We start from the raw sequence: 18,933 nt of genomic DNA, 5'->3' as shown, positions 1-18,933 counted from the left end.
TCCAATTTTTCCTGGTTGTGATAATAATGGTGTTGGATATGATGGTTTGATGATGTGGTTGCTTTGGTTGATTCGGATGCGATTGTCTTGGATGAGTTGCTGTCTCGGGGTACAGGTTGTGGTAAAGTTTTGGTTGAGTTTGTGTTTGATAATTGTGTTTGGAGTTGTGGCGTTTGTTAGTGTTGTGGCGTAGTTTCCTCTTATTTGGTAACCATGTCAAAGTATATACGTTGGGTAGTTTTATGGTCGACTTTTTCTTTAGCTTTTATAGCTGTCGGTTCATGTTGTTTAAGAAAAGCATTTTGGTCGAGCGGGCTGTGTCGGAAATCGAAATCTTAGTTATTTTTGCAGCTTAAACAATTTAATTCCTGCATTTGTGTGTTTGTAGGTATGTAATCTCTTAAGCGAACGTATTTGTAGGCAATTCTTATTGTTTCTGGCAGTTTGGTGGTTTCAAATGTAATTATGACTAGGCCAGTTTCTATCAAAGTGTTGTCTGCGAGGTTTGTGTTATTATTTTTTTTCATTATTTTTCTTACTTCGGTAACCTTCTGTGATTTTAGCTCTTGAAGTATTGTGGCTTCGTCGATGCATCGTAGTTCGTTGCAATATATTATTCCTTTCGAAAAGTTTAATGTCTTGTGTTTGACTGCTGTTACATCTGTGTCTGCTATTTTGGTTAATCTTAGAAGTTTTTTGGCCGTTCGTTATTAGTCTTAATCAAAATTGACTTTGTCTTTTAGATTATTTAAAGACTCAATTTCCCCGCATGCATAGTCCACAGATTTTTTTATAATGAAAGTTGATGTTTTTTCGAACGATTTATTATCTTTTCTTTGATAACAATGAACTTCGGTTCGCCCAGTCTAGAATTGTATGATCTGGAGGTAAATTTGTCCGGTGGTTCTTCCATGGTGTCGAGTGGCCTTGAGCCAAGCTTGGGTATTGCTTTTGTGTTGTTGTTGGTTTGGATTTTTATACCCGTTACTCGTAGAGTAAAAAGGTTTTAAAAGCAGTTTTAATGCTAGAAAATGTATTGTTCTCATCAATACCTATCGATTGACCCAAAAAAATGTTTGCCAAAAAATCGTAAGTGTGAACGCGGATATCTCGGAAAATATCAAATATAGAGCATTGGGATTTCAGATTTATATTCCGTAGCCTTGTACGCAGCGCAAGTTTGTTACGCGAATATGCCACACCCACAAACCGACCAAACTTCTGGCGCCCAAAATTATAACTGAAATGTATTAGTCTCGCAATACCTATCAATTGATCGAAAAAAAAGTTTGCCATGCCCACTCTAACGCCCATAACGCTTTAATCAGTCTACAGATCGCGGGTAGGTGGCGCATTTCAATCTCGCTTTGCTGCTTGCATATCTCCATTTCCCTTTGGTCCCTTTAGCTGAGTAACGGGTATCTGATAGTCGAGGTACTCGACTATAGCGTTCTTCCTTGTTTTATATTTACTTATTCCAGATATAGACGCATAGACTTTAACACTGCCCAATTTTTGTGATGGACACTGAATTGTTTTTGTAACCCATTCTTATACTCGTATTCAACCTAGTTCTGACTTGGTTTCCGGTTTCCGGAAGTCCGGCCGGTTTCTCGAGTCCCTGACAAAGTCCCTAATAGATAGATGTCTGTCCGAAGAAGTTAGATTATATAAAGTTGTCGTAAAAACAAATTGGTTTTCTTGACTCCTTTAATCGGAACGATAGGATAATTAATGGAAAACTAACAGGAAAATAATTATATAATAATTAAAACTTATTCTGTTCTACACCGGTATTCTCTGTCATTCTGAATGCCTGTCTGTCTGTTCTCCCGCTCTTTTCTCTCTCCACACTGACCCGCAGTACATTGACACGGGCGAAAGACGGAAAATCGTATAGGAATTGTTTCAAGTCTCTTCAAGCGATTATCTTACGTAAATTAATTTCAATTTTAAAGCTGAGTAACGCGTATCTATCGAGACTCTCGACTATAGCGTTCTCATATGTTTTTACCCGTTACTCGTAGAGTAAAAGGGTATACTAGATTCGTCGGAAAGTATGTAACAGGCAGAAGAAAGCGTTTCCGACCCTATTAAGTATATATATTCTTGATCAGGATCACTAGCCGAGTCGATCTAGCCATGTCCGTCTGTCCGTCCGGATGAACGCTGAGATCTCGGAAACTATAAGAGCTACAATACTGGGATTAGGCATGCAGATTCCTAAGATTTCTGCGCAGCGCAAGTTTGTTTCAACAGAGTGCCACGCCCACTCTAACGCCTACAAACCGCCCAAAACTGTGGCTCCTACAGTTTTGATGCTAGAATAAAACTTTTAACTGAAATATATTGTCTCATCAATACCTATCGATTGACCAAAAAAAAAAAATTTGCTACGCCCACTTTAATGCCCACAAACCGCCCACAAACTTCAAAAAATCGTATGTATGAACGCGGATATCTCGGAAACTGTCAAAGATAGAGAATTGGGATTTCAGATTTAGATTCCGTAGCCTTGTACGCAGCACAAGTTTGTTACGCGAATATGCCACTCCCACTCTAACGCCCACAAACCGCCCAAGCCTGTGGCGCCCACAATTTTCATGCTAGATAAAAATTGTACATAAACATAACGGCACAACATGAAACCATTTTTGTAAAAATGTAAAATAAGAAAAGAATATGCATATGAATATGAAAATTTCTTCAAAGAATAAAATGTAATATAAAATTTTCATTTTAGATAAGGTAGTATTCGTTTAGAAACGCAGATTATCGGGGCCATAGAAACCGCGCAGCTCTGAATGGGGATAGCTTTCTCATAAGCTTAAATAAAAATGTCTGACCACATCAGCGCTTACGATTTCTGTGGAACCCCGTAAAAAAAAGTTTATAGGATCAGAGTTTTTGACCAAAATTATACAATTTTTAAAGCAGAAAGGAACATCTTGTAAACGGAATTTGTCAGTCGATATGTAAAGCTAAACCATAGAATCATTTTAATTCCTAAATAGGTTTTGTTGTGGAGCAGTTTTTTGTTTTTTTTTTTGTTAGTCCCCAAAATCTAAAGGATTAGCGAAGCTGGTTTGGTATCAATACAATAAATATTAACTGAAACGCAATACTTCTATCGTAAATTTTTTAATAAAAGTTTTGATTTACATTTTTGCAAATATCTTTCAAAACAGCGAAGTTGCATCTACTTTGAAGTTAGTGGTATGGCCCAATTAAAATTGTCACGCGTAGTATAAAAAAATTCTTGATTTCTCCAAATGTGATTAACCAACGATCGGTTTTAAAATCGTGTTTTGAAGGCCTGGGAACAGTCGCATTAGTGCTTTAGTATCTCCATCCCCCTCGCACTTCCCTTAGCAACGTAACGGATATCTGGCATTTAAGGCACTCCGCGTTAGTCGAGTTCTTCATTGTTTTCTATTTAGTGTTTTTGACTATGTAAACCACTTACTTTTTTATTCAAATTCTAACAGCTCGGGTTTCCGTTTATTCTTTTTATTAATTACCTATCGTAGCACATTAGGTTGAAAAATGATTGCACAAAAAATACTCACGAGTTAATTCTATTTTTCTGCCGAGGTAGGTTTTGATTAATGGTTACACACAATAAAAAATCTTTATTTGTTGTTGATTATGTCCTTGCGATCTACGGGCATGGCATTTAATTGATTGAATTTAATACGACCTCGACTCTCGACAGCCTAAGCCATCGGACGTGTTCTTCCGCGAAACGTTAAAGTACCGCATCATCCCAACCCAAAACAAAAACAAACGCAAAGATAGTGACCTCTTATCTATTTTTCGATCAGCGCGAACAACTATTTTGGCAACTTTAAGGAAGTCTTAAAGTTTGTTGACCCTCCTGACATCTGCAGGAAGCACCCGATAGACGGAATATTCCTAATAACGTCTAGGACAGATGACGATTCCAAGTCTCTGGCTGAAGTATCACCCTTCATCATTAAAAAACAATAGACAACACAGTCCAAGGAGAAGTCACAAGTTGTAATAAAAAACCAAAGACGGAAAACTTAGGCTCTGAAAAATTAAGCCTCTGGCCAAATAAATGAAAAATCTGAAAAAAATGTCGCAGGTCTGATTAAACTAACATTCAAACTAACCCATCTCCCAGAACATATATACGGTGTATATAAAGAGTCCAGGTTTGTCAATACATCTCTCCTAAAATGTGCTGCAACACCTTCTCGCAAATTGGACATACCGCAAAGTTTTGCACTAACTCTTTAATATACTAAAACTGTGGCCTTGCACCTCATGCAAACACAGAGAAAGGACAAATATACTTAAATAAGACCAATTGCTACAACTGCACGAATAAAAAACACACCTTTCATGCCTGCGGCAGAAACTGCCTAGTTTCACCCAAGAAAGTTCAAGCTATTAAGACCTTAATTTAAGTGGACAACAGGACAGCCTGGCCCGTACACAAAAATCGGCACCACGATGGCTCCCTATACTCCTCTGCAGCCAAATCTTCCTCCTCTCGCTCAATTTTTCTTCAATGAATATAAATGGTTACCTTAACAACTACAACGAACTACTCAATATTGTTTCATCAACACAAAAGTTTACTGAGGCAGACCTCTAATCAATAGTCCTAATAGGGAAATTTCCAACATTGTTTACAGGAGACTCTTATAGCTGGAATAGCTACTGGAGTTCCCCCACAGTTAATCGTAGGAGAAAAATACTAGCCAAATTTATCCTTGACCAGGAAAAACGGTCATCCATTTCACTTCTCGACCCATAGATCTCTGACGCACATCGACATTGCATTTTGTTACATAAAAGTGACCTCTACCAAAAATTTAAGTTCAGCTCGTTAAGAAGGACGAAAAATATTAGCTGCAAATACTCCTAAACAATGAGTCAGTTCTTCGTATATGCTATTGACATTTAAACCAACCAATAAATGTAATTAGTGGCGCCTTTCATTTAAAAAGTGCACCAGAAAATTATAAGTAAGGACAGGCTTAAGCTTTCAAATTTATTAGTCCGTTATGGAAAGATAAACAGAGAGTTAGATCTCAAAAGAAAAAAACAAAACTTATTTACTAATACGATTTAAACATATTGGCGTAACAATACCAGAATAAACAGAATGTGTGTACAATGTACATATCTAGTTTTTATGATTTATTGGGATATATATTTATAATTTTATATATATTTAAAGTAGGTTGCTTAATATAAACTTACCAATTACTTTTTGTGGTGTAAAGGTGTGATCCCGATAAAGAAAAAACCGGCTTTCCAAAATAAGAACTAGTTGTGGGACTTCAACTGCACCAGTCTTTCGAAACGTCGACTCTTCGTGTACGGCATTAACTGTAGCAAAGTTGATACCTTAAACAAATGGTTAGCTAAATTAACACTTAAAAACATTTTTTTAATAAATAAATACCTAACGGTTCGAGTACATCAATTATCTTTTTGAAGGCGCTGACAATTCGAGTGCACTTAAAACACCAATCGTTGTAAAACATGACAAGGTGCACTTTTTTTGCCCCATTTGATAAAATAGTCTTCTCAAAGTAGTTAGCTGTCACAGATAATTTATGGAACAATACAATGTTCTGGTCAATAACAAATCGTTTTTCGAAAGTATCCTCTTCTTGATCTAATGAAAATCGATTATATCCACTATAATCATATTTTTTTTGTAGGTGATGAGAGCCTTCATCCGTTATCCCATGCCGGTCAAAAATTTGTCGTCGATCCGTGTCACTTAAGAGCTCATAAGCTAATTTAATTTTTATAAACTTTTCGGAAGCGCCATCATTTTGAATTTTATCTGGATGCCTAAAATATTTAAAACACTTTAGTTATAAGGGTATACGCTTTTGGTACGAAAACATTTGAAAATATGAATACATAAATTTATTATGTAGGTAAGGAAGTATCCCAGACACCTTAATTTATATATATATGTCGGTTTATCATCCTAGTCTAGCATAAGCTAGTCTGTTTTAATGCAAGCCATCCTCTGAACGCACAACAATCTTAGATTTTAGTCAAAAGTTTAAAAAAATATAGCTAGTATACACTTGTAAAAAAACCCTTGTCACTATTAGTTGGATACTATTAACCGATCCCATAAAGTATAAATGCTTTTGATCAAGATCAGTAGCCGAGCCGATATAGCCATGTCCCTCGGTCTGTCCTCCCGCATGAAAGCTGTAATCTCGGAAACTATAAAGGCTAGAACTTTTGGGAATAAGCATACAGCAAGTTGCCACGCTCGCTCTAACTTCTTCAAGCCGCCCAAAACTGTGGCTCTTACAGTTTTAATATTAAAATTATTTCATATTTAATAAAGATTTTTAATGAAAACAATGAAGAATATCAGATACCCGTTACTCAGCTAAAGGGAGCAAAGGGAAATCGAGATATACAAGCAGCAAAGCGAGATTGAAATGCGCCACCTACGTTAGAGTGGGCGCGGAAAATTGTTAGATCAATCGATAGGTATTGACGAGACCAATACATTTCAGTTAAAATATTTTATCTAGCATGAAAATTGTGGGCGCCACAGGCTTGGGCGGTTTTGTGGGCGTTAGAGTGGGCGTGACATATTCGCGTAACAAACTTGTGCTGCGTACAAGGCTACGGAATCTAAGTCTGAGATCCCAATTCTCTATCTTTGATAGTTTTCGAGATATCCGCGTCCATATTTACGATTTTTTGAAGTTTGTGGGCGGTTTGTGGGCGGTTTGTGGGCGGTTTGTGGGCGTTAAAGTGGGTGTCAAATTTTGTTTGGTCAATCGATAGGTATTGATGAGAACAATATATTTCAGTTAAAAGTTTTATTCTAGCATCAAAACTGTAGGAGCCACAGTTTTGGGCGGTTTGTGGGCGTTAGAGTGGGCGTGGCACTCTGTTGAAACCAACTTGCGCTGCGAAGAAATCTGCATGCCTAATCCCAGTATTGTAGCTCTTATAGTTTCCGAGATCTCAGCGTTCATACGGACAGACGGACAGACGGACATGGCTAGATCGACTCGGCTAGTGATCCTGATCAAGAATATATATACTTTATGGGGTCGGAAACGCTTCCTTCTGCCCGTCACATACTTTCCGACGAATCTAGTATTCTTTTACTCTACGAGTAACGGGTATAATATATACCCTTATACTCTACGAGTAACGGGTATAACAAACCGCCCAAAATCGTTCGTATGAACGCTGATGCCTCGAAAATTATGATAAAGTCGGGATTAGGCATATAGATTCTAGAGATTCTTGCAGTAGCGCGAGAGCACTTCAACAGGTTGCCACGCCAAGTCTAGCACCCACAAACTGACAAAAAAAATCAGTGGTACACACAGTTTTAATGTTATAATAAAAGTTTTAACTTAAATATATTTATTATGTCAATATTTACCGATTTCCACAAAAAAAAGTTTGCCACGCCCACTCTAACGCCCACATGCCGCCCAGTTTTGATGCCTAAACCAATAATTAAACATATATGTATTGGTTGCGTCAATACCTATCAAACGACCTAACGCTCATGCTAAAACCTGTCTGACGCCCACATGACGCGCCTTTTAGCTAAGTAACGGTTATCTGATAGTTAAGGCACTCAACTACAGCTTTCTTCCTAGTGTTTACTAGTTGTTCCTAGGCTTCAACATAATTGTTTTGGGTTTTATGTAAAAACTTGAGGAATCTCAAGGGGTATGCAGTTTTCAATTAAAATAGAAGCAATCAATCAATATGTAACAAAACAAGCTTGAAACAAGGGAGAACGCTATAGTCGAGTACCTTGACTATCAGATACCCGTTACTCAGCTTAAGCGACCAAAGGGAAATGGAGATAAGCAAGCAGAAAAGCGAGATTTAAATGCGCCACCTACCGGCGGAAGACAGATTTAAGCGTTGTGTGCGTTAGGGTAGGCGTGACAAATTCATTGTTCAATAGAATAAGTTAGCCGCGCACTTTGCTCTCTCTGAGCGCCGGCAGTGCTTTTCTCTTTGCCGCTAAGTTCGGCCGGCAACTATTTACATACACACACATACACGCGTAAAAACATTTCGCACTGTCTGGCTCTGACGTCATAGCTTTTTTTCTTGGGAGGTTTGTGGGCGGTAGAGTGGGCGTAGAAAAATTTTTTTTGGGTCAATCGATAGGTATGGACAAGACTAATACATTTCAGTTAAAATTTTCTATCTAACATCAAAACTGTAGGAGCCACAGTTTTGGGCGGTTTGTGGGCGTTAGAGTGGGCGTGGCACTCTACTGAAACAAACTTGCGCTGCGTAAGAAGCTCAGGAATCTGCTCGCCAAATCTCAATAGCCTAGCTCTCATAGTTTCCGAGATCTCAGCGTTCATCCGGACAGACGGACAGACGGACAGACGGACAGACGGACAGACGGACAGACGGACAGACGGACAGACGGACAGACGGACATGGCTAGATCGACTCGGCTAGTGATCCTGATCAAGAATATATATACTTTATGGGGTCGGAAACGCTTCCTTCTGCCTGTTACATACTTTCCGACGAATCTAGTATACCCTTTTACTCTACGAGTAACGGGTATAAAAACGTTCGTCCATAATAACCAAGCTGTGGTACAATTACATTAAAAAGTATGGAGATATGCTTAAAGCAGCTCTGCTTTTTCACTAAGACACCTAGCCAATAGCGCCACCTATCTTTTTCTTCTGTAGCGCCACTTGGCCTACAGCGCCAGCTAGCATATAGCGCCCCTAACGTCGCTATTAGTGAAAACAGTCTACTTACTGTATTCGGTGGGAAATCTTCATTGAATTGCAAAATATTAATTATTATTTGGTTATAACTTTTTAAGAAATTGTTCGATTTCAATAATTTAAATGGCGTATAGATAGGTATTGATAATAAGAACCAACTCGCTGCTGAAACAAAGAAAGGGGAGAATCCGAGAACTCAGCGTTCATACGGACAGACGGACATGTCTAGATCGACTCGGCTAGTGATCATGATCAAGAATATATTTACGTGTTACACACTTTCGGACGAATCTAGTACACCCTTTTACTCTACGAATAACAGGTATAAAGATACATAGGTTTAGAAGTTTCCTATGAATTGTATCTATTAATAGCTGTTTAAGACAACTTACATGATCTTAGGATACGCACACTCTAACGCCCACAATCGCATATAACGCTAAAATCAAATTGGCGCCAACATTAAAACTATAATTGCGATTTTGTTTATCAGTACCTACCTATCAAAAATGAATTCGTACCATTCATTAAAAAGTTTTAAGCAACTAAAGATTTTATCGTTAGGTGAAGCCAGTACTTGATATCGGAAACAGTTGCACTAACGCCCACATTTTAAAAGGTATAGATTTAATACTTGATCAATACATTCTTCTAGCCCACTTTAAGGAAAATCAAAATTTTTGAAGATTGTTTTTTTTTACTTTATTTTAGTGTAAATTTTCTTTTGTTTAATTTTTTAATATAGCCGTGTCAAAAATTGTTTTGATTGAGTAACGGGTATATGATAGTTGAGGCACTGGGCTAAATCGATCTCCCTGGCTTATTTTGAAAAGGCCTCATCGTCCAGCATCGGATTTTAATAAAAGAAGTGCACAATAATTCATTTTTACTTCGGTATGTTACGTCAGCATATTCGAGCCCTAGTCCTGAGAAGGACTCCACTCCCTTTCCAACATATCGAGAATAAATTTATCATGTCTGAAAAGTGGATAGAATATGGGCATTTCTAGGGGTCGCGAACGTACGTTCGTACGCACTTAGTGCAAATAAAAAAAAGAAAATAAACGTTTTCTGAAGTTTTCCACAAAAAAATACGATGATTATAAAGATTTTTTTTTCGGTCCTGGTTGACTATTTGGAAGGTTTGTCCATATGTTAAGTTTGTCAGTGTTCTTACCACACTGCCCCAAAAGCTTAGCTGTCGCTTGATCGTAACAGGATCGGGCTGTGTTTCGACCACATACCCTCCCCTTCGTACATCGTGTACGATCCCTTTTTGTCATAGTCGTCAGTCGAAAGTTATGACATTGTTCTTGACCCATCTCTTCCATTTTACCAGCTCCCCTTTTTTGTGGGTTTTTACCAAGACATTATTATATTTCGGTTCAAAATATAATCTTATTAAAAAGTTTTGTGTACTCTGACAAAGAAAATTATAAGATATATATAAGAGACTAAGGGTATATGAATTATTTAAAAGAAATACATCTATATGTTTCTTACGTAGTTTTTCATTGACATTGCCTATGCTATCGTCATGGCCCATATATATATATATAGATATATATATATATATATAGCAAGAATATATATATGGTAAGAACACTGACGAACTAAACATATTCAATCCACTTTTCAGGCATGACATATTTATTCTCGTTATGTTGGAGAGGGAGTGGAGTCTGGACTTGAGCTCGATTTATTGTGCACCTCATTTATTAAAATTCGATGCTGGACGATGAGGCCTTTTCAGCTCACACTGCACTATGTGGAATTTGACCATTTTTTAACAAATATTTTAAAATTATTTTACAACATTATTTCACTTACTTAACGTTAATATACAGGATTTTATTATTTTTGTAACAATTAATGTGGTAATAAAATATAAAATTATAATTTCGCTTAAAAAATGAGAAATAAAAAACCGAATTATTTTTTTAAAATAAGTTTGGTCTTTTTTTCTTCAAAAAATTGAGGGACTACGCCCATCTAAATTTTATATACTTGATTCAAGAAACAAAACATTTAAATGTTGCTTCGTTTTAAAGTTATTAACTAATGCCACAAGAAGTGGTCAAATTCCCCATAGTGCACTGGAGGGTGATGAGATAGGCTGACAACCTGTCGAAAGTGGAAATCTAAGATGTCACACCCAAGTGAGTGCATTGTGTTGAAATGCTCAATCGTTGTGTTATAAAAATAAATATAACCAACCATGACCTTGATTTCGCTATAACCTACTTAATATAATGTTAATGTTAAATCTTCTATGTAATAAATTTTGAAAGTTAATTTCTAAATAATTTTATTTTGGGTGGCTTTTCACATTTATTGAGTAAAATATAAGAGGTGATATTGATTCTGTAGAACTTGTAAACCGCCTAACTTTCAATGTTCCTGTTAGACTTACACGAAATTATTATCCCCTAAATTTGCCACGATGTACATCTAATTTTTGTCTGCACGAGCCCTTTCGCGTTCTATGTAATAATTATAACAACCTTTATCATTTAATTTGCACTTCAACTTCTATCCCGGTATTAAAAACTAATATTTTAACTCATTTGCTTCTTTCTTAGATGCTTCTTTTATTTTCATTTGTGTCCCGTCTCTATTTGTTTTTTGTATCTTCCTCGCGAACTCGTATTTTTTGCGCAAATTGATAAAAGGGCCCCGCGCGTAACAAGCACGTGCTTGGTGTCGTTGGGCCACTTGTTTGTACTGCTCGTAGTGCATCAACGTCCATCAATATATAAAAAATTTTTTTTATTATACCCGATACTTGTAGAGTAAAGAGGTAAATAGATTAGTCGCAAAGTATGTACCAGGTAGAAGAAAGCGTTTCCCACCATATAAAGTATAAAAATTCTTGATCAGGATCACTAACCAACTGGCCATGTCCGGCAGTCTGTACGTCCGTTTTTTACGCGGAGATCTTGAAAACTATAAAAGCTAGAACGTTACGATTTTGTGCAGCGCAAGTTTATTTCAGCGACTGCCACCTCCACTCTGAGGCCCACAAACACCTATAAGGCTTAAACCTGTCTGGCGCCTACATTTTTGAAGATTTTGTAAATAGCGAATTGGTTTTTGTTTTCATTATCATTTAGACGGCAAAAATTGGACCATTAAAAAATAAGTTATAAGCTCATAGGTTGGCAATCTTTGGAACTTTCGCATTGCTGCTTGCATACCTCGTTTTCCCTCGCAATCCCCTTAGCTGAGTAAGGGGTATTTGATTGTTGACGGCGTCGACTATAGCGTTCCTTCTTGTATTCTTATTTCTTTTTGCTCAGATAGTTGGGTGTTCTTATTGTAAATATATATTCTTAATCGAACAAAAACACCTCTTAACGAGGTAAAAAGTAGTGGCGAACGCGCCTTTAACAAAAATTTCTGATATCAACAATTGTGACGAAAAATGATGCTACATTCGATAAAATAAATAAACTATTGTATATTAAATTAATGATTTTGGCCCGCAACAGTAAATATTTATTTACCTACACGTAAATTTTCTGTTGTAGCGTGCCGGGGGTGGGGCTTTTAGCAGATCCAGCAGATCCAATTTTCTAAATTTTTACCAGTTCACTTTTACCGCTTTTTCTCCCAAACAAATCTATATTTCGAAAGTCTTAGTATGCAATCATCTTAGTTTTTGCGATACCTTTCAATTGGTGTATCACTCGTTACGATCGGACCATAATGGCAGATTTTCAATGCTGCGGCTATATATAGTAGTTGTCTTCGCACGCTCTCTTGCGCTCTTCGCCACTACGTGTACTGCCGTCCAGTGATATTAGTTGAGAAAACATTTCCGGACAAGTTCATAACGAAATATTTAAAACAAATTTGTTGTAATAATAATAATTATAATAATAATTTAATAATAATAATAATAATTTTTTTTTCTATTTTTCCCGTTATGTCTTTGGCTTTTTACATTGTAGTCTAACTACCCCGTTCCTTTTCACCACATGGCTTTGCTCCTTTGCAATATTACCCCTTTGTCCTCTTGCCAATTTCCCCAGTTACCATTTCTTTGCTTGTTAACAAATCGTCGTTATTAAATTATTAAAAATGTAAAAACCCGTTACTCGTAGAGTAAAAGGGTATATTAGATTCGTCGGAAAGTATGTAACAGGCAGAAGGAAGCGTTTCCGACGCCATAAAGTATATATATTCTTGATCAGGATCACTAGCCGAGTCGATCTAGCCATGTCCGTCTGTCCGTATGAACGCTGAGATCTTGGAAACTACAAAAGGTACAATACTGGGATTAGGCATGCAGATTCCTGAGATTCCTGCGCAGCTCAAGTTTGTTTCAGCAGAGTGCCACGCCCACTCTAACGCCCACAAACCGCCCAAAACGGTGGCTCCTACAGTTTTGATGCCAGAATAAAAATTAACTGAAATGTATTGTTCTCTTTAATACCTATCGATTGAGAAAGTTTGCCACGCCCACTTTAACGCCCACAAACCGCCCACAAACTTAAAAAAATCGTAAGTATGAACATGGATATCTCGGAAACTATCAAAGGTAGAGAATCGGGATCTCAGATTTAGATTTCGTAGCTTTGTACGCAGCGCAAATTTGTCACGCGAATATGCCACGCCCACTATAACGCTCACAAACCGCCCAAGCCTGTGGCGCCCACAATTTTAATGCTAGATAAAAATTAAATGTAATGTATTGATCTCGTCAATACCTACCGATTGATCCAAAAAAAATTTGCCCCGCCCACTCTAACGCCCATAACGCTTAAATCTGTCTACCGCCGGTAGGTGGCGTATTTAAATCTCGCTTTGCTGCTTGCATATCTCCATTTCCCTTTGGTCCCTTAAGCTGAGTAACGGGTATCTGATAGTCGAGGTACTCGACTATAGCGTTCTTCCAAATTAACGCTGAGATCTTGGAAACTATAAAAGCTAGAAAGTTTGATTCAGCAGGGGAACACGCTAAAATCTGTCTAGCGCGCACATGCTTAAAGATTTTCTAAAAGTGTAAACGCTTTTTTTTTATATATATATATCTTCATGCCACAAATGGTTCAAATCGGACCATCCTTTAAAAAATTATAAGCAAATAAAGAAGTCGACGCTTGATAGCGCCGTTGCGGAGTGTGCAATTGTGATCAGTCACTTTGCTGCATATCTAAACGTCCCACAGTGGTCCAGCCCGTAGGCCAAAAATAAAAAAACCAAAGTCCAAATTTTGACTTTAGATGTACCAATTCTTATTTATAATTGGTCTAGCTATTTGAATTTATTCATCTTTTTGTTTTGCTCTGTCTGTCCGCTTCAAGAATAGCATCGAAAGAGATAGCATGATATTCATTGTGTATTGCAGCGTAAGCAACGTGCAAGGGAAGCTCTCCGCAAAAAATTTGTTAAACATATTTAAAACAAGTGTTTGTGCCATGGAAGTGATTAATATTTTAAAGAAAGGTATTAACTTTCGTTTTACAATAAAAAGTATATTTAGTATTTGTTGTGTTTTGTGTAAATCATTGTTGTATTTAGTACATAATTGTGAACGTTCTTAGTTAGTCTTTTCTATGTATGGTTAGAGTTTTAGTTGTGATGGCACTCTTTGGCATTCACAAATCTTTTTGTATAATATTCTTAAGCATTTTAAGAATATAAGAAAGTTTAGTTCAAGTGCCGTAAGGTGCCGTGCGGCTTGCAAAATACAAAAAGGTAACCTAACCTCAATTTGAAAAAAAGCACGTGCTTCTGCTGTGTGTTGTTGTTTGTTGCCGTTTGTTGGTTTGTGTTGTCGTTTGTTGTTATTTTTGTGTTATGTTTTCTGTTTATATTCTTTTCTTTAAAATAAAAGCTTATTATTTCCTTAGGAGCCACTTATGAATGCCAATTTTCACGTTTGCATGCTTTTGAGATTTGGTGTGGAGAGGCAGGTTCAAGTAAAGAAAAGTCGGCTAATTTAAAGGAATCCATATTTAAACATGCTTGTAATTTGGGATATCAGCTTGATGTCAAGGGTCCTGACGAATACCGATTTATTGAACAGATTACTTTTAAGTTCTGATCCTTTTATTGCGGGCCAAAGAAAACTTCAATGCAAACCAAAATCCAAGCTTCTTAAATCAGCTATTGATTTACTGGACGAAACTATGTAAAATATGATTTTTTTTAAACATTAATTTATCGAATTGTTACTACACATATATGTAAATATTAAAGGGTAAGCATATAAATTAAAAAAATTGATTTATTTTATGTTCGTTTTTGTTAATTACATTTATAATTTCTGTCATTATTATTTTAAGGCGAAATAGTTTCCCGGCGAAAATTTCGAAAGTATTGTTGCATCAAAATAAAAAACAATAGTTTTTCATATAAAAACTGAATATCAGACCGATTGTTCATATGGCAGCTATATGATATAGTTGCCTGATCTGGCTGATTTTTACATATTATTTTAGGATAAATATAAAAAAATTGTGTGCAAAGTTTCAAGTCCCTACCTCAACTACAAGTATTTTTGGCCGCTCTCCCCATACAAGCCGGACCACTGTGCGTTCCTCGCACGGCCCTTAGCTGAGTAACGTGTAATTGATAGTCGATGGCATCGACTATAGCGTTTTCTCTTTTTTTCTTTTTAATTTTGTGCTCGTAACATGACCAGCACACAACAAATCAAGCAGTAGCCAAGTTGGAAACAGTACCAGGCGCCCATTTGCACACGCGTCAGATGAAAAGTGCTGATCCCGCGGCTTGACCCAGAAGAGTCTACATCCGTTAGACACAAACATTTTGTTTTAAGTTTCTCTTTCCAAATTATGGAAGTTAAAAGAAAATTGGTAAATCGTATCGATGATATTTGCTGTTTGAAAAATATCACACGATGATATTAAGAAATATCATAGAAAAATAACGATATATCGATTTTTTTGATATTTTTAATGTTCAGCAAAATTTGAAAAATGGTGTCCTGTTGCTGTACATTTGGGTCTTTTATAAAAAATAATAAGAAAATAATAGCCAATCCCTCAAACTCAAGCTCCCGCAACATAATTAAGTTCCTAAAAAGTTAAAAAACAATGCACAAAATATAAATAAACATCAATGTAAATACAATTAGAATCTAAGGATCCCATAAATAGTATAATCTTGTAAATATGTATATAATCTCACAGTAAACCCATAACCAAAAAAAAAAACCATTGTTAGCGCTGAGTTTTATACTATTTGTTAGCACTAGATAAATAAATAAATAAAATAACATTTTTAAGGATTTGGCACAGCCCATTGTTTTTAATTTTATTTATAAAGATACTGATTACATACATTTGAACTTATTGTTTTTAATTATAATTCATGAAATTACATACATTTGAACTTATTGTTTTTAATTATAATTCTTAAAATTACATACATTTGTACTTGTTTTTAATTATAAATTTATAAAATTGCATACGTTTGTACTTGTTTTTAATTAATTCGCAAACAAATCTGTTTTTAATGATTTAAGAAAAACTCGTTCGGTTACATTCTGGTCTGTCATACGACTACGGGAGTCACAAACAACACACTTTATGGCAGAAGCCAACCGTTCCGATGAAACCGAACTACCAGGCGTGATCAGGCAACTTAATGCCACCTTCGCTAGCATGGGCATAGTTGATTTTTGTGATATCCAGAAATCCAAAGGATTGGTATCCCAACTACAAAATGGCATACTAAAGAAAAGCTGCATTTCCTTTCTTTCGGAACTCTGGACTACAGAGTCTCGGAGCTCTCTGGTCCTGTTGTGCAGATCTAGAAAAGATTCCTGTATGCTTAAAGCGACCATGTCCTGTTCTCCGCAATCCATTTCTTCTACAGACGAAGGCAATATTTCTGATTGCTTTTTTTCAACCATCTGCTTTATGATTTCATCAGTGACATTTTTTACGTGAAGAGGCATATCGAAATACATTTTTTTAAATCGAGGATCAAGCATTGTGGCTTTCATGAGTATGTTATTCTGCAGCAAACCACTCAATCGCTTTTGTGATAATTGTAGAAGGGTATCTTTTGTTAGAATGCCCTCAGCGGTAACCATATTAGCTTCTCTTAATTTTGTATTAATCATAGAAATCATAGGAATCGCTAAGCTGACGGTCACGTAAGAATCGCCGCTCACATTATCAGTGGCTTCTTTAAAAGGTTGGAGAACATGGCAAAAATCGCGACAAATATTAAGCTCCTCCACTGAGAGCATTTCTGGTGAGTTGCCTGAGGTTCGTCTACTCAAAATAACGAATGCCACTTCGTCAGCTAGTGCAACGAACGCGTTTAGCATATCCAAGCACGTGTTTCACCGAGTGTCCACGCTTTGAACAATGTGAATTTCGCAGAAGTAGCATTTGATTCTGTATAAAAATCTTTAGACGCACTCATTTTCACATACACTTCTCACTTTGCTTTCTGGCTTAAGAGTGACCATACATAAAAAATCGGAAATATCATACAAAAATATCGTCAAAGTCGTCTTTTTTTGCCCAAAAAATATCGCGATGATATTTTTTTTAAAGAGAAAAATATCGATATATCGTTATTTTGATATATTTCCGACATCCCTAGTTGCGAACAGAGTTGATAAATTATACAAATGTCTTACTCAAAATAGAAAAACCCTCCCAGATACAATTAATACATATGCGTCTTGGTAGATACACATAATAAAATACGGAAATTGTTCCGTATTACCAAGGACAGACACTCCAGCATCCATAAAACCCAAACTGGTGGCATAATTTAGATTACATGTGGCAAGTAATAAAAACAGTCCAGCAACGTGCCTACATGTAGACATCGCTGAACTTAAATCTGAAAACCTAAAATCTCCAAATACTGGATACGTTTGTATAGTTTCGGAGGAAGACAAAGAAATAATAATTGGGTTATTTTCCACCATCGAGTAAAGAAATGAATAAAAAAGATTCACCTTGTGAAGAGTTGAATAACTCCCCACAAAATGCAGCGGCAATTATGCATGGTGACCTGCCGGCTACCAGATACGCGGCAAATTAGCGCGTAATAACGGTATGGCGAAGACGGGAGTTTGGAGAAAGAGAATTTGGAGAAAGAGAGTTTGGAAAAAGATAAGTTGGAGAAGGAGAGTTTGGAGATCAAGATGGAGATGGAGAGAGTGAAGACTTCGGCAGAGTGAGGGTGCCGTGTGCCAAAGGAAATAACGAAACCCACCGGACTTTCGACTCAGCCGTGGACTTTGGACCAGAAGAAGAAGTGCCACCTCTCAGTAGCGGGCGGCACGCCTGCGTGCCAAATGCCACAAGAGGATCAGCAGGACATTGCCAACACATAGAAATCCAGGTGGTAGCCGTGGGTCTAGGACAAAGAGGCCAAACAGGATCTGAGAACTTTGGACCTGGAGTGGAGAGTACCAGCGGGCCGTGCGCAAATAAAAAATAATAATAAGAGCTCTGGGAGCTGAAAAATCGATCACAAGGAGTCAATACGTCAAGATTAATCAGTTATCAAAGAACCAAGTCAAACAGCAGCACCAGAACAACAAGTCAAGTCATTGTAAGCAGGGCCGCAGCAAGATCGCTACGTCGAGACGTTCGGGATCGGGACATCAGAAATCTCCGAATTGAGACACAGGTAGCTGAGGTCCAGAGAGCATAACATGGCAAAGTCAAGGCGGTTTGTTTAATACTTTGTCGCGACCGCTCCCGGCCACATCGCCCGGCGGGTCCGTCAGAGTCGAGCGATAGAGTCCTGGGACGAGGAACCGTGAGCTCGAGGGGAAAGTGGTTTAAGCTCAGTGTGCCCTGCCCGTCTGCGCAGGACCTGGCGCAAAGGACGAGCGGACGATCAATTTGTGGTTTTAATAGGCGTTGACCTGGAGAGCGCAGCGATAACCGGCGAAGTCCCAGAACAGCAACTGACCGAAGCCCCGAGTGCCAGAGAACCACACTACCAGCCATGAAGGGTGAGCAGTCGACCGGTTGAGGCATAGTTCTGTAAGGTGTGAGAGCAAGTCTGTTGGTGTGAGAGACGAGTCTTGATCTGTAGCGAAAGGCAGTCATAGTGATAGATGTACAAACAGGGTTCATTTTGAGATCTTGTTTTTTGTAAGTATGGGGTTTATCATGTCCTAACAGCCGCCTGTCCAGAGTAAGCTCAAGGTACTTAACCGTGT

General features: G+C 37.4%; 1 protein-coding gene across 1 annotated transcript in view; it reads right to left on the bottom strand.

The window, feature by feature from the left end:
• Positions 1 to 18,933, bottom strand: part of LOC119559041 (dnaJ homolog subfamily C member 16) — a 326,244-nt gene that overhangs the window by 151,989 nt on the left and 155,322 nt on the right. The window contains exons 4-5 of the mRNA XM_037872168.1: positions 5,441 to 5,838; positions 5,236 to 5,382 (exon numbers count right to left, since the gene is read on the bottom strand). Of these exons, the coding sequence (XP_037728096.1) occupies positions 5,236 to 5,382; positions 5,441 to 5,838 (545 nt within the window). The remainder of the gene's footprint in view (positions 1 to 5,235; positions 5,383 to 5,440; positions 5,839 to 18,933) is intronic.

Source organism: Drosophila subpulchrella, unplaced genomic scaffold, assembly GCF_014743375.2.
Source record: "Drosophila subpulchrella strain 33 F10 #4 breed RU33 unplaced genomic scaffold, RU_Dsub_v1.1 Primary Assembly Seq16, whole genome shotgun sequence".
NCBI lineage: Eukaryota > Metazoa > Arthropoda > Insecta > Diptera > Drosophilidae > Drosophila > Drosophila subpulchrella.
This window is presented reverse-complemented; position numbering and strand designations above follow the sequence as displayed.